Source organism: Gymnoscopelus microlampas (genome assembly GCF_963454915.1).
Source record: "Gymnoscopelus microlampas genome assembly, chromosome: 6".
NCBI lineage: Eukaryota > Metazoa > Chordata > Actinopteri > Myctophiformes > Myctophidae > Gymnoscopelus > Gymnoscopelus microlampas.
In genome coordinates this window covers 26,998,043-27,025,255 of record NC_139943.1, presented here as the reverse complement: position 1 = coordinate 27,025,255, position 27,213 = coordinate 26,998,043, and the positions used below count along the sequence as shown (strand labels likewise).

The following is a 27,213-nucleotide window of genomic DNA, read 5'->3' as shown; positions in this document are numbered from 1 at the left end:
GACAAAGGAAGCCCCATTGGTTTCTACAGACCTGTTTTGAAGCCACTTTTTCGGCAAATTCAAATACACCATCTTGGAACTTCAAGACCCGAAAAGCAACCGGAAACGAATGCTATTGGCTGGAAGGGCAGCGAGGGCGGGCCTTCACTAGAACTACTAATTTAATAAACGCATATGATAATTGAAAAAATTACTTTAAGGCCCAGACCGCAGGAAGAATAGTCTCTACTAAGGTGTAGACTAATCGGGATCCTTAATAAACAAACAAACAAACAAACATACAAACAAACCGCTGGTGTAGTGGTCCAGGCACCTAGGCGCCAAAGTACCCTGACAGCGCGTCGCGGGTTCGAGTCCCGAACCAGACAGCCTTCGCTGCATATCACTTCCTGTCAACCTACTATCCTATCAATAAAGGCGTAAAAAAGCCAAAAAGACCCCCAAAAAAGGCTTTAAACTAGTGATTGAAAATAAAGTATTTATGAAAATGTTTACTAAGGTAATAAAGTCAAGTGTAAAGTCCGGCCAAAACCTCATTCACTTGAATCGAGTGTTAGTTTTTCCGCAGCCATTGGGCTGCAGATATAGCGACATCTGCTGGGCCATCAATGAGAACTGCAGGGGAAACTGCTCTTCCTTATTGGCCTCATTTTAAAATCGGATGCTTGCCACCTGGTCTGGCCCGAGAGATGCAAATTGAAATACTGAGAGAGTGAGCGACGGAGAGAGAGAGAGAGTGAGAGAAACAGAGGCAGAGACAGAAGAGAAAGTGGTCCTTGTGTTTCACACTTGACCCTGTTCTTAACAGTAGGTCACCTAGCGCACTCTCCTTGCCCCCACCACTGGGTCATGTTACTCCTCCTTTGTGTGTGTGTGAGTTGTGTGTGTGTGTGTGTGTGTGTGTGTGTGTGTGTGTGTGCGCACACCATTGTGCATTTGTGGAGGCCTATGTTCATTATGTGCATACCTGAGTGCACTAGCACCTACCCAAACCTTGCTTGCCTAACACGCACAAAACCATACCTGGCCCCGCCTTCCTGGTCCAGATGCCCCCCCTTGTGCACACATTCTGTTCATCCCGGTCGGTGTCGTTGCCCTTCCCTCTTTGTTCTCTCTTGCCCTCTTTCACCCCTCTTTCCTCCCTCCCTCTGTCACCAGTGAGAGTTCTTGTCTAAAGTATTAGTATTAGCAGCAGCAGCAGTGTCCCCTGAAGTAAAACAATCTGCTGTAATCTATCAGAGCGTTATCGGCCCTATCTGAGAGCTGAGAAAGCCGGGGCTGGGGCTGTGGCGCCGTGCTCCGGAGCTGATAAAGTTTCAGAGTTCAGCGATGATGAATGTTAAGAAACTGCACCCTCGTTACTGACGATCTGGACTTGGCAAAGCAGGGCAGATGGGGTGGAGTGGTGGTGGTGGGGGGGGGGGGTGGGGTGGCTGAGGGAGAGAGGAAAAGAACAGAAACACCAGAGACGGAGAGTGAAACGAGTATAACTGGGCAATCTACACATTAAATCCTCAGTGTTAATTCAACTCTGACAGGTCTATTTGGTTCCATTTGTACCTCTCTTGAGTTACAAATGGATAAATTAACATTGACGATTTTGCTGTGTAATGTGTACTTATGTGCACATGCACACCAAATCCTTCATTCAAATGGAACACTGGTCGTTGTTGACTTTCATTCCCAGTCCAGGGGCTAACTTTCATCCTTCTGCTGCCCCCCCCCACACACACACACGCAAGCACACACACACACACACACACACACACACACACACACACACACACACACACACACACACAGACACACAGACACACAGACACACACACACACACACACACACACACACACACACACACACACACACACACACACACACACACACACACACACACACACACTCCCTCTATCTCTAATTCCCCCTTCATCCCTCTCCCTTTCCTTATTTCTTATCCTCTCCCTATAGTTTGCCCTTTTGGTCCTTTGCCTCCTGGCCTTATTGAGTTGTGTGTGTGTGTGTGTGTGTGTGTGTGTGTGTGTGTGTGTATCAAAGTTCTCATTGGTCACCCTGTTGCCGCCCTGTATTCCCAGATCACCCCCCCCCCCCACCCTCATCCACCTGAACACATCAGCAGGTTCAATCTAGGACCCATCAGAACGTCAGACCTCAAAGTCCCCCCCGATTATGATGCCATTGATAACAGTGGCTGTAGTACACACTACTACACAGTACAGTACATATTACCGATAAAGTATATTTCCTTTGACACGATTTACTGGATCAGGATATTCAAATGTGCCAAAAATGTGTCACTTGAATCAGTCATACTCTCCCAACTTGTGAGATTCCTCGAGTGGTCAATGAAACTGGATTAGATAGTGATATGCATTAAGAGAGAGAGAGAGACCAGGGCAATGGTCTTGTCAGTGTCTTGTCACATCTGGTGTTACAGTGTTTCTCTGACAAAGAAGTTATCTTTTCTTCTTTATACCCATCCAGCTCTGTCAAGTTAGAGACACACAGACACACAAAGAAATAGTTTTCCGCTCTTAAGAGCACAAAAGAAGAAAAAAGTGTGCAAGAATAGGGGGGGAACCATTGTGATTGTGACAAAGTTCATGAGCGTATAATAGCAGTTAATGCGTGGCGGGGCGCGGGCAGCTTTGTTCGCCAAAGTGCCGAGCTCTTAATAGAATCTGATAGATAGACGGCTGTCTCCCCAGACCCGCAGGATGTAAGCGATGGGGCGAGGGAGGGGGGGGGGGGGGTCTGTACTCATCAAGGCTCCCTCTCTCTCTCTCTCTCTCCATCCCCCCTTCTCTTCATCTGTCTTTCATTCTCTCTATGTGTCTTTCTGTTGCTCTGTGGTAGAATAATTTGTCAATAATTGGCCGTGTCATTCTAATCAGACGCGTGATAAAGCTACGATTCTTTGGGGCAGGGCCTGAGAATATCTCAAATGGGAGTGGGCAAGGCAGCGTGTGGCAGCAGATCTGGGCCCTCGATAACGCCATTAAGCGCTTTAGAAGTATTTTAGCTGAATTCACACAAAGCAAAAATAGATAAATAAATAATGAAAAGGAAAAGTGGAACATCAACTGTCAGGGAACTGATACAGACTTTAAGAAATCATTTGGGAGGGTGAAAGATAAAAGATTATCCCTCCTTTCTGCCAACTTATTGCCTCCTCAGCCATCGCTGAGGCTAATTCGCTTACTCAAGCAATCGTGTGGACATAACGTGTCCCTGTGTGTGTGTGTGTGTGTGTGTGTGTGTGTGTGTGTGTGTGTGTGTGTGTGTGTGTGTGTGTGTGTGTGTGTGTGTGTGTGTGTGTGTGTGTGTGTGTGTGTGTGTGTGTGTGTGTGTGTGTGTGTGTGTGTGTGTGTGTACCGCAGCCACATGGCTTTGGAAGTGCTGGAAGTGCTTACACCAGCAGCAGTATGTTAAAACCTATACCATCTAAAAAGTTGTGTAGTGTGTGTGTGTAAGTGCACATCCGCTTGTGTGCATCCGTTCCCATCTATGTCAACATCACTCACCAGCGTATGGCATCCATTATCTCCACTGAAAGGTTTGGAATTTTCCAGAGATATTCTAGAATGCTATTATCTGTAAAATATCTCTGGATGGCTGACACTCATCTGATTGGCTAAATCCTCAGCGGCAGGCACATTCCTCTGACCCCTACCGTGGCAGCTACATGGAATGCTCTGTTCTGCTCTAATATTCAGTCGCACAATTTTATTCAATTCATTTCTGTTCTACGGCACTGGTTTTCTACGTGATGGCTGCGGCCGCCAGGGAACACCAGGGGGGCCAATTGAAAAGAAGAGGAAAATGAAAGGAGAAAAAAAACATTAGATAAAGTATATAACTAGACAAAGTGCTCCTCGGAGCACAGGCCTCCGCCAGGTCAGGTAGGTTTAGGTTATTGTGGGCCAGCAATGTTTGAAATCCGTCAATCAGGATGGAATATGAAAAATTGGACAGATCCGTGTTAATCACATGACTATAGAGATAATGTGTACCGAATTGTGTGATGTTTGGAAAAAAGGTTCTGCTCTGGCATCCAGGGAGCGTGTGCACAGTTTTGCAGCAATCAGGCCAACGGTGCCGGAGATTAGCTGTTCACAGACAGACAGACGGACACACACACACACACGGACAGACGGACGGACAGACAGACGGACATAGTGCAAAACATAGTCTCTTCCTCGCCTTCGGCCTGGCGGAGACAATTATGTAAAAACTTTTTTTTAAATCTTCTATTCAAATTCATTATTGATAATTGTTCAACTCCTTTCAAACTGGCCTATTTTGGGCATGTCATATTTTCAACGACTTTCCAAAATGTTTAAAAAAAAAATAGCAGGTCTACAAGCTCACAACACATGAGTTTGTAGATTGGCTATTTTAGCAATGGGGGGCTGCAGCCAGGGTCTATTTGGGGATCCTTGGCATGGAAAAGTTTGGGAGCACCTGTTCTACTGTATCAGATCCACCATAAATCGGAGATCTCCTTTTAGTTTAGGGAAGTAGTGTCCCCCTTCTGATATCAATTCAGGGATCAAACAGATAACAGTTGACCAGGTCCGTGCTCGGTATTTGGCTGCACAGCTCAACAAATACCCACACTGACCTTTCAGTCAACTGGTCCACTTTGCATGATTACCCGCCATTTCCCTTTCATGCAAATGGACGGAGATACAGATGCAGGTTCCTAGGAGTGAGGAAGGCTCATCCTTAGCTTAGTAATTACTAGTAAAAATTGGTAGAAATTAATCCCTTCACACCTTCAAGATCTAATTGTAAATCAAAATGCAAATCTGTAACAATGCTTAAAGGCAAAACAAATCCAAAATGATCATTTACAGCTACAAAAACGCTTAGAAATACTGGCAAGAAGAGCACAATCAGTCAATTCTAAAAGAGAAGAGAAGCTGAAATGAACAAACCTAGGGTGACAGTGGTGCCACAGGATGTTATCTTCAGATTTTTCATTGTGATTTGACGGCCTTGGTATACAAGAGGATGTACAGTATGTATTCCCACTAGAGAAGTTGCTTCATGTTGTAGGTATGCCGATAATAATGTTTAAAGGGAAACGTTGCAGGATTTTGACCTGAATCCTATAATGTTTTTGTGAGGACGTGAAAATCTGACATAACACTTCCCCTATGTATTCTGTGTGTCGAGAGCTCATTATCAAAAGCTCTACCAGCCTACTGTATGTGAACACAATGTGTCGATAGTTTAAAAGGCCTGTTCATATATTAAAAAGGTTTGCACGTTTTCCACAGGATTCTAAATATAGTCTGTTTTAGCATCGTGTAAACGACTACCTGAACCGATGTCACAATTTCTGGATGATGGTCTGATGTTCCTTTCAGGAAGAGGAAGTTCACCCGTGGTCACTGAATACTTTTTTTTTTTTTTAAGTTTCTTATTTCAAGCTGCTCTGACTCAGGTGTGGTCCTGAAAGCCAGCCACTTTAAAACCACAGTGTGGCGTTTTAAAGTGAAGGGAGAGGTAACCCTGGAATCCAACATTCATTATTAATTCCAAGATAGCACTTCCACCAGCACTGCCCCTCTGAGTGGAGGACCACGGTGTGTGTGTGTGTGTGTGTGTGTGTGTGTGTGTGTGTGTGTGTGTGTGTGTGTGTGTGTGTGTGTGTGTGTGTGTGTGTGTGTGTGTGTGTGTGTGTGTGTGTGTGTGTGTGTGTGTGTGTGTGTGTGTGTGTGTGTGTGTGTGCGGCGATGGGAGTGTGTGATGGGAGCCGCATTAATATTCCCTGTCCTCGGAGAGTGGCTCTCAAGAAAAGGGAGACATCTATCGCTCTCATCCCCGTGCTTTTATTTCACTTTCAGCTCATCTTAAATTTCCATTATTCACCACAGAAAGCTAAGCCAAGCCTTTTACAGTGACTGTTTGACACTGACAGGCCCCTCCTCCTCAACACACACACACACACACACACACACACACACACACACACACACACACACACACACACACACACACACACACCTCAGAGGACCATGTGGAGGACTATTATTAATCATGCCCTATCAGGTTCTCACATCTTCGCTGCTATTTGCTGTTTAATCACTAAAATAATATGAGGAGGGGGGGTGTTGGGTTGCCATGACTACCAAATGGAAAAGGTCAGGCGTAGTTTATCTTATCAGCGATAGGGAATGGTTACTAATTACAGATAGGTACTACCAGCGCTCGGTCCACCGGGCCCTGCCTTAAAACACTATCAGCAATACACACCGGCCTGATATTAAAATTATCTCCTCAGTCATCCTCGCACACAGACACACCTCACCCCGGCTGGGTTGCACTCACTGCTCCAAAGCCCTATGACACCAGGCTAGACCAGGCCAGCATCGACGGGTCATGAATTTAGCACTGGGGCTAACCAGGGCTGCGAACCGGTTAGACCAACGGAAACTAACAATAATTTTACTAGGAGCAGAAACGAAAATCATCTATAATTGTTCTGAACAGAAATGTCAATTTGAAATCTCATCTCAATCTCGTTTTTTTTGGGTTCCTTTTAATATTTAACAATTAGTAGAATTTGTGTTCATCTGCATTTCTGTCCAAACTCCCAAAGACACGCCGAGATCACATCTCGGTGTGCCTTTGATGTTTCAATGTATTATTTCTCCATCCCAGATACAGATTGCTTCTTCAAACCGAAATGGCAAAAATGCATCTGTCCCATTCATGGGAGGCCATTCAAAACCTGTCTAACAGAGTGCATACCCTAATTGTCATCCAATGAGGATGATGATGAAATCGAGTACTTGTTGCTAGAAAAAGAGAGAGATAACTACAGTGTGCCATCCTCATTGTCTCCATTGCGTGTCCAAAGCCCGTCAAGTACTCAATAGTATTTTTAAAGATGGAGTGCCATGATATTTTTCAACCCTAAAACCTGATCATAAGGTATTATTATTATGTAAGGATTTTTTCCAAAAAAAAAAAGTGTACAGAAATTGTTAAAAAAATGTTTTTATGTGGACACGCCTCCAGTTCATTAAGTATGCCTGGTTCTCACCTTAGCACCTCCTCCACCACCTTAGCACCACCCACCTGTCCTAGTCCCTCCTCCTCCTCATGCCCACGCCTGTTGTGTTATGATAATGAGGGGGAGGGTATGTTTTTTGGGGGCTCTGTGATGTCACTATGCCCCTGTTTTTGGATTGGCACGTTTGACTCTCAAGGTTTCAGCCTCCAGGAAAAAACTCCAAATAGTCAGAGAAGACATGAAACACCATAAAACCACCAGCAGGGGCCTTAATGAAGTTCTATCAACCTCATAGACACATGAAAAACAGAAAAAGTGCAAAACCATGGCACCACCTCTTTAAGTTCTGGGATAGTGTGGCTGTATCCAACCCAGACTTAAACAAACTGAAATCCATGTCATGCAAGCTAGTGTGCTAATCTTAGCGTTAAAATGAATTAACCTAATTAACCAAGTTGTTTTTATGGATCATATAGACTTTTCAGTACAGTCAACTGGTGTGTCTTGGATTATATCAGTTAGCCAAGTGTACATTTAAATAAGTTACTGTATGCGCCAGAGATGATATTATATGGTTAAATAGGAGGGGGAAAGTGACATGTTGAAAATGATAATCTAGTAGGCATTTGTAAGGTCACACTTTATCAGAACTACTTTACTGTTAAAAACACTGAGCTATTGAGAACCACCACTATTTTGATAGTTGATATGGTGGGGACAAAGGAAACATTTCTATGTATCTGTATGTATGTGCACAAACTGTACATGTATGTGCGTGTGTCAGAGAGAGTGAGAATTTTTCTTTTAAAACACACACGTATGTGCACACACACACACACACACACACACACACACACACACACACACACACACACACACACACACACACACACACACACACACACACACACACACACACACACACACACACACACACACACACACACACACACACACACACACACACTTTCCCTCTCACATACACACAGTATGTGAGAGGGAAACTGTGTGTGTGTGTGTGTGTGTGTATGTGTGTGCATGCGTGTGATGTTGTCTCTGCACCCTTCCATTTATCATCTTTGACATTTGGCTGTACTCCCCCCTATCTGGCCATCATCTGAGGAAAGCACATTTTTCCCATCAGAAATCCCGTTGTGACTTTTTGCGTTTGAGGGGGGTGCTGATACTTGGTTTCGCAAGCCAGGGAGATACAATAGATGTGAGTGAGGGCATCTTTTCTTGGCTCTGTTGCATGTGTGTGTTTGGATGTTCATGCGTGTGAGTATTTAATGTATTATATCAGTGTGTGCGCACAATTATGTATCCCTGCACAGACGTGTGTGTGTGTGTGTGTGTGTGTGTGTGTGTGTGTGTGTGTGTGTGTGTGTGTGTGTGTGTGTGTGTGTGTGTGTGTGTGTGTGTGTGTGTGTGTGTGTGTGTGTGTGTGTGTGTGTGTGTGTGTGTGTGTGTGTCTCTCTCGTGGGTGTTATCTGGGCAGTGAGGGCTACAGTGATGCCCCTGCCTCTTGAAAATGCCCCCTTTCTCTGCTGCTGCCAGCCATGCAGTGGGTTATATTTAACCAGCTATCTCCTCCACATCCCTGTCTTCATGCTCTACAGGGCTATCACACCAACACTGCCAACAAGATCTCACTTTATTTTGATTTTGATTTTAAGCCTTCTGACAGGAGGCAAAGATAACGGATCCAAGCCAAGTTGTATCTCCGCCCTTTTCTTCTTTTCAACATACAGCGCCACCCGTCTCGCAACTATCCCACAATCTCTCTCTCTCTCTCTCTCTCTCTCTCTCTCTCTCTCTCTCTCTCTCGCGCTCAGGCTCTCTCTCTCCATCTTCATCTCACTTTGTCTCTTTTTTCTCTTGTGCTCTCTGTGTTCTATCTTTTTATCTGTATCTTCTTCTGCCCTTTTGGAGATGGTTTCTTGGTAGAGGCTTACTGCAATTATCAGTTAGAAGGGCAGACATGGTCACACAGATCACATGATGAGTTCCAGTTTTCATCTGTAAGACTCTGTGATGTGTTGTGGAACAAGAATATATAGACATTTGTATAGGTCTATAGTTGCTAACTTGTTTTTTTAATATTGTTCCTTATCTACATATATTGTATTTATCTTTGGTCTTTTTATGTATTAAGTTACCACTGCTTGCCTTCCGTACATAACATATACAGTATTTACAGTACAGAGGAGCCATTGTTGAAATCCCACATTCTACTGCATCACTCATTAATGCCTTTATAATGACTCTTTTGAGAAGTGAAAATTAATGGTCAGGTGACTGGTTGGTTTAGAGAAGAAATTTGAAATGATTTTTTTCTTAAAATGTACCAATTTGACATTCCATTCTGCTCACATTGTATCCCTATTTTATTAATTCAAAAAAGTTCATAATAGGAAAAATATTATTTCTACAAGCTGACAGCGCATTGCGAGCTTGTACTGTAGATGCTATTTTCTCTCTTTTTTTTTTTTTTTCCATTTTAGCAAATTTGTGCAAACCTTTCAAAATCTCCTTTAAGTGTATAATTGTGGTTGAATGATGGGGGGCTTTCTTCACTGGCTCCCACTGTAAGCCATGTGTCTGAACACTCTAAGCATCTAATCGTGTCATATCATGGAGCTGTATCAGTCTAGTCTACACCAGATCCCTTGATGCATACTGTGTGTGCATCAACACACACACACACACACACACACACACACACACACACACACACACACACACACACACACACACACACACACACACACACACACACACACACACACACACACACACACACACACACACACACACACACACCAATCCACCAGGCTCCCCAGGGCAGCCTCTGTTGCACTCTCAGTCATGTTTCTGTCTCTGTGGGCCAGAGCTGTTTTCTCTCCCTCCCTCTGTGTTTAGTCTCTGGGTCTAGCTGAAACATCTGCGGCCGTGTGTGCATGTGTGCATGCACGTGTTCGATGGGGATGGCTGGAGTTTCGCTATAGAGTTGAAATGAGGTCCCAGGGTCGAAACTCGGATAAAGAGCTGTAACGAAGGCCTTGGCACTTATGGCAGTGGGTGGGGTTAGGGGTAGGAAGATAATACTCATAATAATAACAATAAACTTTATTTATATGGCCCCTTTCTTAACAATGTTACAAAGTGCTTGTACAGTATAATGCATTATAAGCGCATTTATGTATTTTAATGCACTCAACACTCGTTATAAATGTTTATAATCATGTATGACAACTTTTAGTGCTGCTCAGCTGAACAGCACATTACAGCTGAACAGCACATTATAACTACTATAACTTAGTCAGTTATAAAGGCATAGAGAACTGCTGTAACTATCATAACAGATAACAGATGCTTCTGAACTGGAATAATGCCTTATATACATGTAAACATCAATAATATGCAATATTATTACTCTGTGAACTTTTAAGTAAAGTGACAGCACTTGATATGGTTATTAGCAATTGAGTCATACTATAATAGTTTACTCTATTATTATATAGCAATTATATGTGTAAGACATTGATTATCAAAGCCATGTTACATATACTCACAGCCATTTTACAAAGGTCACTTACAAAATTCCCCCAATTAACCATGCCTAATTAGCCAAGTAAAAAGAAAAACAGAACAATAAAACACAAGAATCCAATGTGTTAATACCAAACAAAAACGACTTTTACCAAAGGCCACACTACCACTGAGCCCAGACAATGTATGTTCACACATCCTATAATCAAAATAAAACCAATAAATGCTTATCATCAAAAGCATTATATCATCATCATGAGGCTGAAGACATTGAGGGCAGGGAAGGACGCCAGGTCATCTTCTGTAGTTTGTTCACTATCACTGATCATTTTGGCTTCATCTTGATATTTTGATGTCACATTTACAGTAGATGAGGTGATGTTCTGTTCTTCATTACAATTCTTGGAAGATTTCTTCTCTGATCACAAGATTTCTGTCTGTCTTGGACCTTCAAAACGTTCACATGAACACAAACCTGCCTTATGTCAAAGCGGTGACGCCAGACAGGGAGAGCGAGGGAGGAATAGAATGGGGGGAGTTGAGGTCTCTCTCTTTCTCTCTCTCTCTCTCTCTCCCTCTCTCTATCCTCTGCATACCATCATAAGCACTCGTCCTCCCTTCTTTATTCAGGGTTGAGATCAAGGAGGAGGGATTGCAATCATGTTCCTTTTATCGCCAGCGCACGCGCTCCAATGGAAGCACAGGGAAAGGCACAGCCGCACACGCAACTGCATGTAGAAATTGGTGCACACACAGTATAGCATATGCACACATGAATGCATAGACACACATGCATATATACACACACATACAATCTCTATGAATCTCTCTCATGTTGCTCACTCTGGCATACATTAAAGGCTCTGATCTGACTTGATCAGATGTGTCTTATAGTTTTCATCTCCCATTTCCTATCTGCCCGTTCTGTTAATGTGATGCAGCAGTGACAGTAGATTAAACCCAGGCTTGTTACAACTAGATATAGGTCTCTAGTCATTTGTCCATAATGGAATACAGAGTAATTGGACAGCGTATTGCAGAATATGACAGATGCTGGAATACACGGCCAAAACACCATCAAAACCTGCAACATTCTTGCTTGTCGCACATTTTCAAACGTTACATGGTCTGATTTGCCATTGGATAAGAAACAAAATAATGATGTACTATATGGACAACACTTGACATAATGTCTTCTCATTTATATGTTTATTTATCATGGATTTGGACAAAGTACGTGTCTTGGTGAATAGGGAGTGGTACCTGGTGAAGAAAGGGCTAAGAATGTGATAATGAGTGCACTGGATGGCAGATTTATTGACCTCATTTTAAACTGGCTGCTGTTGTGAATGAAATCTCGTAAACAAAATACACACAGCCAAAACCATGCTGGCTCTGGGAATGACCTTACAATATTCAAAAAGTGTGTGAAAACTCCCTTTACTCAAGGCCAACTGTCTTTATATCAAGAGAGAGGACTAGAGATATGGACAGCAACAATGTCTCATATCATCTGAGAACAGTGTAGACTTAACATATGACCTTGTGTGTGTGTGTGTGTGTGTGTGTGTGTGTGTGTGTGTGTGTGTGTGTGTGTGTGTGTGTGTGTGTGTGTGTGTGTGTGTGGGGGTGGGTGGGTGGGTGTGTGTACGTCTGTCTGTCTGTAATAATAATAATAATAGCACTTTACATTGTGCTACGGGGTTTAAAAACAGCAAAGACAACCTGTCTGTCTGTGATCATGTGACAATGTAGCTTTCAAGTGTGCTTGAAGAAAGTCTTGACCAGAGTTCTCTGCTCTCTTCAGTCTCTTACTCTCTTAATTTATAAAGCCTTTTAATGAGGATTGCTCTCCTCATAAATTAAGCTCAACACTTTTCTGTCCAGCAACCTTAAAGCTGTGGACTTGGTACAGTATTATATGTGTGCAGGTATCCTTAGTTTAAGCGTTATACCAAGGATACTTTAAGGGCTTTAACCATTTAAACCCTATATACTTCATTGACCAGGGTCCCCAAGGAATCTATCCTTGGCCCCCTCATTTTCTCTATCGACACCAAATCTCTTGTGAAAATGTTCGCCCCAGAATAGGGTCCATGTGGTTAAGTAATTCTTAGTTAACTTAGTTAACTATTTCTTCGTTAACCCCATTAAACTAAATAATAATAACCATTATCTATATCTACTGAGGCTACTGAGCTGGCTAACAGACTGTTCTAGAACCTGGAGACTCCGATCGCAAAGCCCTGGTTACCCTTAAGGTCCTTACTCACTGGGGGTGTGTTATGTTTATTTTGTGCAATTATGTCACAATATTTTAGTAGTGCCACTAGTTTGTGGCATGAGTAGGCCTACATCCATACAGAACGTAAATATAACGAGGTGTTAAAGTGATTTAATTATTATTCGGAACAAGGTCGAATTCTTTACTGCGAAACAAAAAGCATCATGCATGAGGCATCACCAAAGTAATTGTTCGATGTGAAATATGTTCGGCACATTTTCGGATCATTTATTTGTGATTCTCCCGGTGTGTGGACCTTTTGTCTCTAACTTGGACCTAATTGCAACCAGCAAACTGTATCTCAGATGACTTACTGCCACAAATAGCTGCGTTTATAAGGCTAGAGGAACATTACAGCTACATTGGTGTTCAGTTATCATAAATATTGTAACACGTAAGAAAAAATGCAATTCACACAATGTGGGGTGAATGTTTGATTTCTCACCGCACATTCATGGTATCGAATGGAAAAGTATAATTGAATGGAAAAGAAGTATGTGGATTTGGTATGTGCCAGTAATTCTATATGTGTGATTATATCGTGTGTGTGTGTGTTAGACAGAGAGAGAGACATACTCAGAAAATACCTATGAATGTGTGGTTGCAATGCATACAGAACCATGTGTGTGTATGCGTGTGTTTCAAATGCTGTCAATATATCTAGGCGAAGGCCTTGCTGGCTGTAGAGTTTAGGGGAGGGTGAGATAGATAGCAACAGATTCAATAAGTAGTTGATTCAGCCCCCCCCCCTCTCTCTCTCTCTTGCTCTCGCTCTCTCCCCCATCTGCAGAGCTTAGGACGGTGGGAAAGTTCAAATCTGCTGCTATTTTCTATCTTTTATCAGCCAGGCTTATCGGCTGGCTCTCTCGTCTGCATGCCTGGCTTCAATAGTCCAGGGTCCCGGCTGGAGCTGCATGGTAACCGCACTCCCTCACACTGCTGGTTCTACTCTCTCTCCCGTCCTCTTTACTTTTATCCTTCTCTTTCGCTCATAACCTGCTTGTAAGAGAGCAGTTGACAGTGCCTTCTACACTTGGATTTCTCGACAACCCCAAAACCACCAACTTGCAACCCCCCCCTCAAACACACACACACACACACGCACGCGCGCGCGCACGGACACGCTTTCATTTTCAATTTTACAATCGCAAAGGCTGCAAAAACCACACCTTTGTATTAGTATTTGTGTTTGAACATTTAACTCCCCATACTCTGTATGTAGTATAATGTATGGTGGGGAGTGAGGCGTCCTTGAGCAAAATGTCTATCTCTCACACAGCGAGTGTCTGAAGTGGTGCCAGAGCAGAAACGGTTGTGAAACAGAATGCCAGAGGAAAGGCTTCATCCAGCATGTCATAGGACCCCTCCACACCAAGGCGTTTGGAGGGAAATGCAAGGCTACATGCAAACGGATGGGCCAAATTACACTGATGCCCGTTCATGTGTTGTTCTACCCGGTACAAAGTTAAATCTAAAAACGATAATTAGTATTGTGACCGGCACAATAGTTAACAGTGGATTGGAAAATATCCATTTGGATACATTTGTCCAGAATGTCCACCGAAACTCTTACCTGAAAATGGAGGTTATGTGACGTTGTTTGTCTTATTAATTCCTGTAGTTTATTTGTTTACTTTTCAAGAAAGCTCTGTGTACAAAGTGTAGTCAAAGTCATAAAAGTCACAGGAAATTGTACAAATCAAAAAGAAAGACGTGGACTGAAGCGTAGAGGGAAAAGTGGGTCTGTAGCAGTAAAACAAGCACGCACTGTAATCCATGATAAGCTCTGACCGGATCTTGGTTTGCACTTGACAGTTTTGGACAGACCGACCAACCGACCAACAGATTAGTTGCATGGCTGCAGGCAAAAACCCAATTTCTGATTAGATTCAGCATTTTATCACAATATCACAATCACGTGGATTTGTTGAGATTGAGACATCATTGTTCCGGGAATTCCTGAAGTATTGTTTTGATTTGGCTTGTTCTGCATTTATGCTTGTGTAAGTCTACAGTAGGTCTGTAGTTTTGTGTGTGTGTGTGTGTGTGTGTGTGTGTGTGTGTGTGTGTGTGTGTGTGTGTGTGTGTGTGTGTGTGTGTGTGTGTGTGTGTGTGTGTGTGTGTGTGTGTGTGTGTGTGTGTGTGTGTGTGTGTGTGTGTGTGTGTGTGTGTGTGTGTGTGTGTGTGTGCGTGCCTGTACTGTACGATGCCTGCGAAAGCATACAATATGCACTTGAGGCTATACATGCTATACAGTAGCTCCCTCTGACACAGCAGGGCCCCTATCAGGTCTTGAAAAACACGGTGTTCCAACTTCCAACATGGAAAGCAGCAGCCGTAAGATTTATTTGGGTCCATTCGGGCTGTTGAATAGTCCTCCTGAGAGGTGCTGGACTATCAGATAGACCCGCTGTGAAGAGGCTGCTGATCCGCTCCTCCAAGGCTAGTTTTTCTCTCCGGGGGGCATGAAGGATACCCCTGCACCAGACCATCCATCACCATGGCGATGCAGGGGTAGTGGGTATCCATGGCGCTGGGCCTGTATCACTATCTGCCATCGCTCCAGCACCTGCCCTTCTTAGGCCCAAAGAGCAATATCTAGGAGGAGAATTGTTGTTACCCACCATGCTGTCAGGTCTCTTTCTTTCTCTCTTGTTTTTATCGCTCTCATTCTCCTGTCTCTATCCCTACATCCACCCGCTGCCTGTATCTCTTTGTGTCCTTCCTTGCACATCTCTCTGCATGTCTTTCTTTCTCTCTCAAGGTTCAGCTTGTGTCCCAACCCAACGTCTCTTCAAGACCTTTATCAGGGAGACCGCTCTGCTCATTAAGGAGTTAATTTTCTCACTCCTATCTCTGATTAGTATAGTCAACCTAAAGCACTGTGAATTCTTTAAATTTTCTTCCTTGTTATCAAAAAGAGAGAAAAAAAAGGGAATGGGGGATATTTAATCGTTTAAGTACTCTTCCTGGGGAACTAGATTTCTCTCTCTCCCTCCCTCCCTCCCTCCCTCCCTCTATCTCTGTCTGTCTCTCTCTCTCTCTCTCTCACCCACTCTCTCCTTTTTCCTCTTTTTTTCCCCTTTTGCTCTTCCCAGCAATGTAAAGAAATCCCGCTGAAGCTAGCCCAGCTCAGTAATTCAGTTTTTAAAGCACGGATTGGGGAGGGGGGGGGGGGAGGGGTATAGAGAGAGAGAGGGTGAGAGAGAGAGAGAGGGAGAGAGAGAGAGAGGGAAAAAAACGACTTGATGAAATTCCACTATCAGCTCCGAACCAATATGCAAAATATCTCGCTGGAAATCAAATAGCTATTATGTTTTCATTTCCACGTCGGCGTATTTGCTTAATGAAGAGGAGACAGATCAGACCGGCAGAGAGAGTCTGCAGGAGCCGATAACCGCCAACGGCTCCCAGCTATCCGCGCAGAGTGACGCTCCCAGTCACACTGCTTTTTCACAGAAAGAGAGAGGGGAGGGAGGGAGGGAGGGATGGAGGGAGGGAATGGATGGATGGATGGAGTAAGAGAGGGAATGAGAGAGGGAGAGAGAGAGAGGGAAAGAAGCTAGTGATGGAGTGAGGAAAGGAAAGAGAAAGAGAGGGATATCGGAAGGGACAGAGGGGAATAAAGAGTGTGGGGGGTGGGTGCAAGACACAGGGTGCTGAGAAGAGGTGGTGGAATGGAGAGATAATGATGGAGAGAGAGGGGAGAAAGCGAGAGAGTGAGCACAAATATAAAGGAGAGATGGCAGAGAGAAATGAGGGATGATTTTAGAAAGGAGGGGAGAAAGGAGAGAGAGACTTGTGGAGAAAGTGAGGTTTCTGAGAATTCTTCAGGAGCAGAGAACATGGGTTATGGCGTATTGTTACCTTCACAGCGGCACCATGGATGCGTTTGTTTGATGTTTGGGTGTCCTGACTCCCGCTGTCATATCCAGCCAGGGATTGGGGTGGGCCCGTTCAAAAAGCGCCGATGCCCCCTGCACATGAATATCATTGGCATATCGTCACATTGTAATCGCTCATTATCATAAATATTCTAATCGCTCATTCGTACGATTTCGCTGATGGCTCTCTGACAGACATTTTTCTGCCGAGGAGTTCTCTCTTCCGGGTGTTTGGCGGGCTGGAACATTCTTATCCGTCCCCTTCCATCTGCATATTTATTTCTGCTAGCTTTCTGTCTGTGTTGAGTTGTGCTGTTTCTCTCTCACTTCCAGGCATGGCTGTGGCCTGTTGTGCCATGGAATTAAGATGCTCCTCTGTGTTCCAAAGCGTTCCCTGGGCATTCTGAGTTCTAGAATGGCAATGTTGTATGTGTAAAGCCTTATTTACCGTACACTTTGTTGCACGCCAGAGTCACGTGTCAAAAATAGCCGATCTACAAGCTCACAATGTTTTGTAGTTTGTAGATGTGCTATTTTCAGGCTGCGACACTATCGTACGACAGAATACAAATTAAGCATAGGTGATAGTGTAGTCATAGTGAGAGATCGTCACGGCAGCTAGATGTCCCTTCAAATATTGGTCCAGTCATTAGCTCACTTTGTTGGCCTGGCTTTGCAGTCTGATGTCAGCCTGGTGAAACATGTAATGGTGCTGCAGGATATTGAGCATTCTCAAATGTTACTTTAGGGCCGCCTAGTGTAGCACCCGCCTTTGGTGCGGATGGTCGTGGGTTCGAACCCTGCCTGGGGACGACGTCAGCAAGGGCATGCGGTCGCAACAGGTTCCTGAGGAGGCACGTCTGAAGCCTGTCCTGGACGGGAGTCACCAGACGTAAAAAAATCGGGTGATGATGATTCTCAAATGTTACTTTACACTGTGCCTCTACGTATATGGATTGTCAGAATCTGGTACTAGGAAATCTAGTTATTGGAAGTCATCACCACTCACGCTTTGAAGACCTAAACTCCAAAAATGATGGTGCAGCCAGTAATATAAAAAGACAGCAAAAGGGGACCCGGGTAATTGATTCCCTTCTGTAGTCATTATATGAAATAAAAATCGAATCATGTGGCTCTCTACACATGGCAATGGCATGGTTCCAATGTGGATCTCGGACTTCATGTGGCCAGCCTGTGATGTCGTCTATGACACATCTATGACATATGACTCCAAATGTGGGTGTCATACGTGGCCTGATCAGATCGCCATTGACTTCTATTACGAGATTAAAGTTAAATATTTCAAAAAGTATAAAACATAATGGAACTTAGTTGAGGTACGTCTGTGGCCTAATGAGTGTGCACAGGAAATGTAATGCTGATCAGTTCAGCGGTTTGCAAGATTAGCTATAATCTGGACACACAGATCGCCCCTCTTATAGACTAGTCTACACGTTGTTAAAGTGACAGATGCTGACTAAATACATATTTTTTTAGACTGGCTGCTCCTGAACACTTAAAGGACGACTTCACCACTTTTCAACATATCTTCATATAATAGGTCCTCACTAATGCTCATGATAAAATTATGCAATTTTTTTCTACTTGGTCTGTGTCTCATAGGAGGGCTGTGGACAGTCCAGAAACCCGTCTACCAGTGACATCATCGTTAGGCAGGATTTTTTTTTCCAAACGGATTACAATTTTTTTATTCAGATTTTTATTAAGGCGAGAACAATGGGATCTATTATTGCATTGCAACTTTCCAGGAATACAAAGCCTGCAGTTTCTATTAGCTTGGATTCCCCATCGATGATGTCACTGGTAGACGGGTTTCTGAACTGTCTACAGCCCTCCTCTGAGACACAGACTGATTAGAAAAAAATTGTACCATTTTATCATGAGCATTAGTGAGGACCTATTATATGAAGATATGTTGAAAAGTGGTGAAGTCGTCCTTTAACCTGGAAAGCATCTGTGTCATTTTAGATTTTATCCACTTAAACCATTATTGTACACTTTGGCTATTCAAAAATAGCAGATATACAAGCTCATAGTGCGTCACTTTGTGCCTAAAAAAAACATGCCATTTTTGCAAATCGTTGAATATATATATTTTTAAAGTGAATATTTTTAACTCAAATCTTTGCTTCTGGGGGTCCCTAGAACAACATATTTAGAGATGGGGTTTGGCGACCAAAAGCATATGATTTTGGGGATCCTTGACATGAAAAGGTTTGAGAACTACTGAGATAGAAATTGTTTTTCAGAAAACATTCAGAAGTCATTTTTAGACAGGTTAAACAGGTTCATGTGGTGTTTCTGGTGTCAGCAGTCCATCATCTGTGTATTAGGTGTGAAGATCTGTGGGGCAATCAATAAGTCCTACAGGGATTTCAGATCGGTCAAAAGAATCTATAATTTAGTCAGTAAGCTGTAGAATTTGTTAGGTGCACCGATCTTAAAGAACATTTACACAGATGCTAGGTTTGATGTTTACCTTTTATCCTAATTACTTTTGAGCACTTAATTGTATTCTTTGCACTCTACTTGACCATTTTCCCAGACGTTTGTTGACTAGGATTCATGCCACTTCGATGTTGCAGTTTGTAAAGTTGCATGAATTATAAAAAAAACAATCAATATATATATATATATATATATATATATATATATATATATATATAGATATAGATATAGATATATATATATATATATATATATATATATATATATATATATATATATATATATATATATATATATATGATGATTCCAATAGTATTGCTGAACTGTGCCCCATGTTAAGTGACATGAAGTTGAAAAGTACTCAATCATCGGTAGTTCTCTGAATAATAAGTGGTTCCTCTCCAGTGCGTGACTCTATGTCAGGTAGCTTAGTTACTCCCTCAAGAGCATATACCAAAGAGCCTCTCCTCTCCCTCTGTCCCTCTCTTATTTTCTCTGTCTAAATATCCCCCTTTTAAGGATTTTCTTCTCTCTCAAGTCTGATTGTCTGATAGAAGTGTGCTTTTCGCTGTCTCTCTGTCTCTCTCCTCTCTCCTTTTTTTTTGTAACGAGTTATTAGCATGAGAGCAGAGCAGCTTGCGTGTGTTTAATCAGTCATGTTGAGCATGCAGGTTTGATGTGTTGTCTCTATGTTTAATCAGCATGCTGCTTAGTGCAGGTTTGATGTGGACGGAGAGTTAATAAAACAGTATCTATGGTGCCTTCATCAGCTCTGCCACTTTGTTCTGCTCCTCTCCTCTCCTCTCCTCTCCTCTCCTCTCCTCTCCTCTCCTCTCCTCTCTCCAAGACAAACAGCTTCAGTTTCACCACTAACTGCATCATCGTCATGCAGTTTTCCTCTTGTTGTTTTCCTTCCTTTTTCCTCTTCATCCTGTTTTGTCTTCTGAAGTTATATAGGTTTTTTAGTGGCACTGTCATTGATGTCAGATCAGATACTTTTTCTATTTTAATTCTAATTTGGGGTAGATGCCAAGCTAGTACAACTTAGAAAGACTGAACGTGAAGCCTCATGGGCTATCATTGTTTTTTGTTTTTTCGTAAATCAATACCCTACTTCAGCATACAAGAGTGTCACACAAAAGCGTATTGTGAGCTTGTAGATTGGCTACTGTTGTTATTTTAAAATGTCTTTTAAATAATAATAAAAATGAACTGGACAGCGACAGTGACTATACTGTGTATATATACTGTATATAGATACATACGTGCACGCACGCACACACACGCACACACACACACACACACACACACGGTAGATACAGGAAAAGGCCTCATTGTTTGGTTCACGCTGTTGGATCATTTGATGTGCCTCATAAGGACATACATAAATGTAGGCTATGTCTTCAATTATTTCCTCCATCTTTTGAATTAGTTCAGTCCAGTTTTCTTACGGATATCATCCAGAGAGGGAGCCTGGTACAATTAATCTGGCTGTAACTTTTAAAAGGGTAAATGAAGTAGAATGTGCTGTAGTTATCACATAGCCCTGCTATCCTTTCTGTCAACTATCCTGGAAAGAGACAGAGAGAAGGGAGCCAGAGACTATTTCTCCTTGGATAAAAGAGGAGAGGCTGGAGGAGCTGAAACTGTTTCCGCACCATTTGATGTCTGAAAGCAGTGATGCAGCGATTGATTCATTAAACCAGAACAGTAATGAGGAGAGAAATCATAATTCAAACTTACATTTTAAACACGAAATATAATTGGAATTTTATACAGAGAAGTCCCTTTGTACAATTATGATTAAAGGAAAATTAATTGTATGAAAATGTCCTCGTAGATACTGAAAATTAGATCTAGCAATGCTCATGCGACACAGACCTAATTCTAAAAATATTGTGTACTGGATCGATCTTTCTTTTTTTTCCTCTGTACTTTTTTTTTTATTATTAAGGTCCAAATCTAGCTGTGTTAATTTTATCTGAAATTAGAGTGAACCATGCAGGCGTGGAAGTTGAAATTAGCCTAAAGATGTTTCATTTACAAAGAGAGAAACACTTTGTCAGCCAGCGATTGTTTCCAAGCATTATCTCTGCCTGCTTTTAATTGCTTTGGAAGTGAAATTAACAGAATTAGAAAAATTGCCTCTCCCTTTTTCTACAAGGTTCTTTATTCACGGGTATTGTTGTGTGCTTTGTATAGATTATAGACGTCTTTGTTCTAGCATTGTAAATATATACGCCCCTAGTCACGGCTTTAGCACCGAAACAATCCCTCTCTATTCATCAAACTCTTAATGGAAATTAATTTACAACCTGTCTGGATTGAGGGAGCAAGGCGTAAAAAATCCTTGTTTAGTCCCAGTTTTAATTTCACTTTGATTTAGTTGTTTAGAAATTATGTGTCCTTCCCACCCTCCTTGACTTTCCGGTGGGTTGTCTCATTATGTATGTGGGTTGTTTTCTCTGGTGGCGATCTGTGGCATATTAACCACTGTCTCACTCTAGTTGGCCCTAATCCTCTTAAAATAAATAGTTACCCTGATTTAATAAGTCTATCACGGTATCCTCATGGGAGTCAGCTCTACGTCTAGAATGAACTATGTCATCCAATGCAAATGAACATAATAGATTTAGGATTTTTTAATTACGGAGGTTTCATATTGAGGCGTGACTCTGAAATACAACTGTATTGAGATAAGGGAGGAAAAACAATAAAAACTATACTTCTTGGTACATGTATTTATATTGTCTTTAACTTTACAACTGTGCAGATTATTTGGGTTGATATTATAATTATAATTGCTGATTTTATTTATTATTGTTGGATTTAATTATAATATTGTCAGCACTAAAACACTGAACAGTTTTTTTTTTTACCAATTTTACTTAAAGACTAATTATGAATTTGTCTTGTAATTTTAACCAGTTTTAAAAAGTCATTAACTCGCTCTAGGATTTAAAAATTATGTTATCTTCAAACGGGCTAAAATAGATCAAAAGTACTGTATAATTACTGTGGTCAGTAGGGATTATAAAACTGTAATTGATACGTATCAGGCCTGAGATAATCACTCCTTTAACGAAGATTTTAGGTATATTGTAATTTGCCTTTCAAGTTCCCCCTTGGCTTTTGCTATTAATCTTCCGGATTATACCATTCAGCGTATCAAATTGTTGAGACCATTTTTGAATGTGTCAAATAGAAAAACACGTATCACTCGTGTTTATGGTATTTTTCTCCCTCTATAGCTTGTTGAACATTTTCAATATATTCGTCTTTTAACTTTCTTTTTTCACTGCCCATTTACAGCCAAGGCTCTGGGGAGAGCTATTACATTTTAATCCTGTTTTTATCCAGGAACCCTAAAGCATTATTTTGTGATATTGTTGATCCCTGTCAGAGCAATTATGGATTTATTTGTCTTTGAATTGGCAATGATTCAGTAACACACCCATACACACTCTTTCACATACACATACACTCATATATGTATGGCTAAATATTATTATTGTCTTTAAGAATTATTGGCCAATTGTGTTTACCAATTAACAACCCAGACCTTTCATGTGAAGTGGCGATAAACGGCCTAAAATAAATTTCACTGATGTAAATAAGTTAACATTCATTGGTGTTCCTCCTTTCTTCCTGAAGGTTCCATTGGGGATCTAGATGGCGGTGAAGAAAACACAGCTGATGATTTAAGCCTATCAGGAGAGGAGGGTGGAGCCTCGGATCCAGAGGACTCGGCAGAATGCGACAGCTCTAGCCCGCCGTCGTTCACAACTCTGTACAACGAAGGTGAGGTGGAACAAGCTGTTTATTCTGGTGGAAAAACCTCTAAAACAACAAGAATTTAGCACCAAACTCTGATAACCCCCATTTTAAGAGACACCTCCTGGGTACGGAATATAATTGATTATCTGTCTTCAAACTCATTCTTGCAACATAGTGACATTTGAGAGAATAACATAATTAGGATTTGTTTCTCAAATATAGAACCATTAAAGGATCTACACCATGAATTTAGAAAAATAATAATATTTAATATCATATTGTTTATGTCCCTCAAACGTTTTTCAAAAGATTTGAGCCTAAATCAAGCCTCAGATATACTAATTCCAACTAACTTCTCTCTGGCTTATAAAGCACTTTCACCTGCAATACCACATTGTCCTGTTTGGCACGGGGCGCTATTGAGACAGTTTGTATGCATGTTATCTCCTGGTTCTGTGTGGAAAAAGTTTTTTAAAAAATATATTAGAAAAAAAAAGAAGAAAATATATATATATTTTTTTGGTTGTAACCGGAGGTATTGTACCCTGACGTGACGTCACGTCAGGGTGCAAATCAGTTTGGCCTGTTTTGAGACCAATTTACAGAAAACCCCAGATTTGCTGTGAAAGCCTGAGTGTTCAAACTGGGGTATTTTTGGGGATAGAAGAGAGGTAGGGGAGACCAAAAACACACAAAAAAGAAGAAAAACGTAAAATTCATGGTGTAGTCCCTTTAACTCCTACATTACAGTTTGTTTTGGGGATGAAAGTTGAAACCCTTATTTGACATCCTGTTACCCCGAATCTCTCTGCTGAAATGAAATCAGAAGATATCATTTTGTCTGCAAAGTGGTCCACGTTTTCAGGATAAAAGCACATAAACTCCCATTTTGTTAAGCTAAAGCCCAAGAAACGTCTGTATTCATAACTCCCATTTCGTCAGGCTAAAGACATAGAAACATCTGTATTTATACATAGGCTAAATATGATTGCTGATTCCAGTGCTTTGAATACACACATTGTATACACACACACACTGATCTGGTGCAGTTAGTTACATGTATACTGTATACACACACATGCTGCAACATATACTGTAAACCCACACAGACCACATTACTGTCTGTCTGTCTGTCTGTCTGTCTGTCTGTCTGTCTGTCTGTCTGTCTGTCTGTCTGTCTGTCTGTCTGTCTGTCTCGTTCTCGGTCTCTCTCTCTCTCTCTGACGATCTCTCTCTCTCTCTCTCTCTCTCTCTCTCTCTCTGTCTCTCTCTCTCTCTCTCTCTCTCTCTGACGATCTCTCTCGCTCTCTTCATAAGTTACAAGTGAATGCGAGCCAAATTGTCCGACATCTCATGTATCCCCTCAGTGCCCATTGAGGCTTGTCTTTTCCTCCTAAGAGGGGAGAAGCCCTGGGTTTAACTCTGCCCCTAAGGCCACAACAACTCTTTGTTGTACAACGTCTTGGCAGGTGTGTTTGTTTTAACTAAACCCTCCGGCAACATTTCCCCTGGAAAATGTCAGTTCTCTGAAAGTACACACGATGTGAAACACTCACCTTAAGGTCAGCATAAGAGGCCAAGTAGCAGTTTGACAAAACTGTACATGCAGGGAAGAGTTGTTCAGTAGAAACAATTGTGCAAATCATAGCCAGCTGATAGGCTGGGATCCAGCTTTTGGGTTCTGGAGCATGATGAGGCAGTTTCATGTTCCAAGTGAAAGTGAAAGTTTACATTCCAAAATTCTATCTATCCATACAAGATGCAATTTTGGCATTTAGCAGATTCTCTTAATCAAAGTTTGGAGTAAGATTGGAGTAATTGCCCATACCATTACCCAATCAAGCAACTGGGCAAGTGGTTATGGGATTGGAGTACTATGGAAACAGAGATATGCTACAACAGTCATTTAGGTCATCAAGTAAATTACACTTCTAGTATCTAAACTACATAATTTAGTCGTCGACAAAAAGCAAGTGCAGGTGTAAAGACAGGTGTTAGAAAAACAAAGTTAATACTATATTAACACAGATTACACCGTAGTCTAAATTGTTATATATTTATAAATAAATGACTTAAGATTGCTAATAGCAATCTGGCTAAAATTAATGCTAAATTGTGTCAGACATTTAAAATTCAGATTGAAATCTTCCAGTACTACCTCGAATTGGATGCTATTGTCTGTTGGGGAATTATATTTGGGTATTAGCGGTGCTGAGAATGTGTGTGGCGGGTTGTAAACCTGATGAATTGTGTACGGGACTTATTGGATATTTGCATCGAATGACGGCCGTTATTTAATGACAGTTAAGCTAATCCTGATTAGCCTATTGTGTAAGATTTATTTCCTGATTTCCTGGTTCCTGGAATTCTCTCCTTAAATTGTCACCTATGAACAGACAAGACCAAGATTTGAGTTTTCATGTCATTACTGTCACCATAATGTTTCAAACGTATGCCTATAGTAGACTATATGATTATGATTATGTGGATGTAGCTTACCCACATGTAGACCTCATATCTTTGTGTCTAAAGCTACCCCCCCCACACCCCCTTCAATCTTGGCTTCACTGAATCTGCCCCCTCATGCACCTCTTATCCTGAGCTTCTCCTCGTTCTGTGTGATAGTGGAGTGTTCAGTCATATTCTTTTGAGTTATTCAAGATTTCACTACCTTCTTTTTTAATCTAAAAAATTCCTGCTCTTGTGAAATTTTGGGCTGGAGTGATAAGCGTCTGTTGGTTGGCTTGGTTAGATAAACCCATGGAAATTCTGTCAGGTGTTAATCGAGACTAGATTAGAGATTACCCTTGTGTGTGTGTGTGTGTGTGTGTGTGTGAGTGAGTAAAGATGGCAGAATTCTGTGAGACAGTGTGTGATTGTGTGTGTTTGTATGTTGATTGCAATTCAAAGATAAACAGACGTAGCAACTGTTTCTTTTACATCTAGCTCTCTTCTCTCTTCTCCCTCTTTGTCTCTTCCCCCATTGCTTCTCCTCACCTCACCTCACAGCAGAATAAAACCCAATCATGCTGTTGATTTACTTATTTCTCTCTCTCTCTCTCTCCCTCTCTCTCTCAGTCTCTATCCTGCTCTCTCTCACCTCACCCTTGTCCTCTCTTTTCCGGGGTTCCTCGGTTGCCCGGCGCTGCCATTATCAGTTCTCTGTAAATCAGCCGTGTTTGACGAACCTGCTCTTTCAACCTGGGATCAATACGAGGTCTTTATCTGGCCAGCGCTGGCTAATAAAGGCAGGGCCTCTTATCCACCATCTGGGAGAGAGAGTGTTACTCTGTGTATGTGTGTGTGTGTGTGTGTGTGTGTGTGTGTGTGTGTGTGTGTGTGTGTGTGTGTGTGTGTGTGTGTGTGTGTGTGTGTGTGTGTGTGTGTGTGTGTGTGTGTGTGTGTGTGTGTGTGTGTGTGTGTGTGTGTGTGTGTGTGAGAAACATGGGTGATAACCACCCCGATAACTTTAGAGAGGAAAAAAACACATTCTACCAGTAACAGGACCAAGCACTCTGTTCTCCTCTCTATAAACCTCTACCCCACACACCTCCCCCCAATGCGATAGAGAGAGCAAATATATTAGTTCACACACTGATACAATAGGTTGACACACAGATAGACACTTGGAGAGAAAATGAGAGAGGGAGAAAACAGAACACAAGTTTACCATTCAACCAGGTTGATGCAGGATCGGCACCTGTTCAGTAAGTCTTTCTGCATAGTGGTGTGTCACTTGGCTTCCTCTACATTTCTCATTCTTCTCATAACTGATCTACAGTTATGGTTTTTCATCACAGGCGTTAAAAATGTACATTTGTTTGCAGAATGCGATGGTCCATAATCACTCACTCTCAGGTTTAATTGGTAGTTTTAGAGAACTGTATGCTAAACATTTGCGTGTGTATTGCTGCCCACAGAATTAGGTTGGTATATGTCGACAGATCAGGAGTGTCATGCTTAATGACACTCCAGACAAGCTCACAAGGTGTCGTGATGCGATGCCTTAGGAACTTAGTAGAAGTTCTGCTTCAAGTCCATACAATGAAGTATAAATCAGGCTGTAATTTAACCCTGAAAGAGGAAGAGGTAAAGTGAGTACGGGTTGATTTTTATAAGGGCTGAAGGATTTGGGGAAAATATCTACGGTAATTATGAATTTTCAGACCAATGTTGTTGATTGATTGGCAATGTATTTTTGCAA

The 27,213-nt window shown here is 41.9% G+C and overlaps 1 protein-coding gene across 2 annotated transcripts in view; it reads left to right on the top strand.

The window, feature by feature from the left end:
- The window catches only part of zfpm1 (zinc finger protein, FOG family member 1), a 93,268-nt gene that overhangs the window by 18,502 nt on the left and 47,553 nt on the right, over window positions 1–27,213 (top strand). For both annotated transcript variants that reach the window (XR_014601019.1, XM_084060328.1), the window contains exon 2: window positions 22,887–23,033. Coding sequence is in view for 1 of the 2 variants with exons in the window: in XM_084060328.1 (XP_083916454.1) it covers window positions 22,887–23,033 (147 nt within the window). In the remaining variant the exon portion in view is untranslated. The remainder of the gene's footprint in view (window positions 1–22,886; window positions 23,034–27,213) is intronic.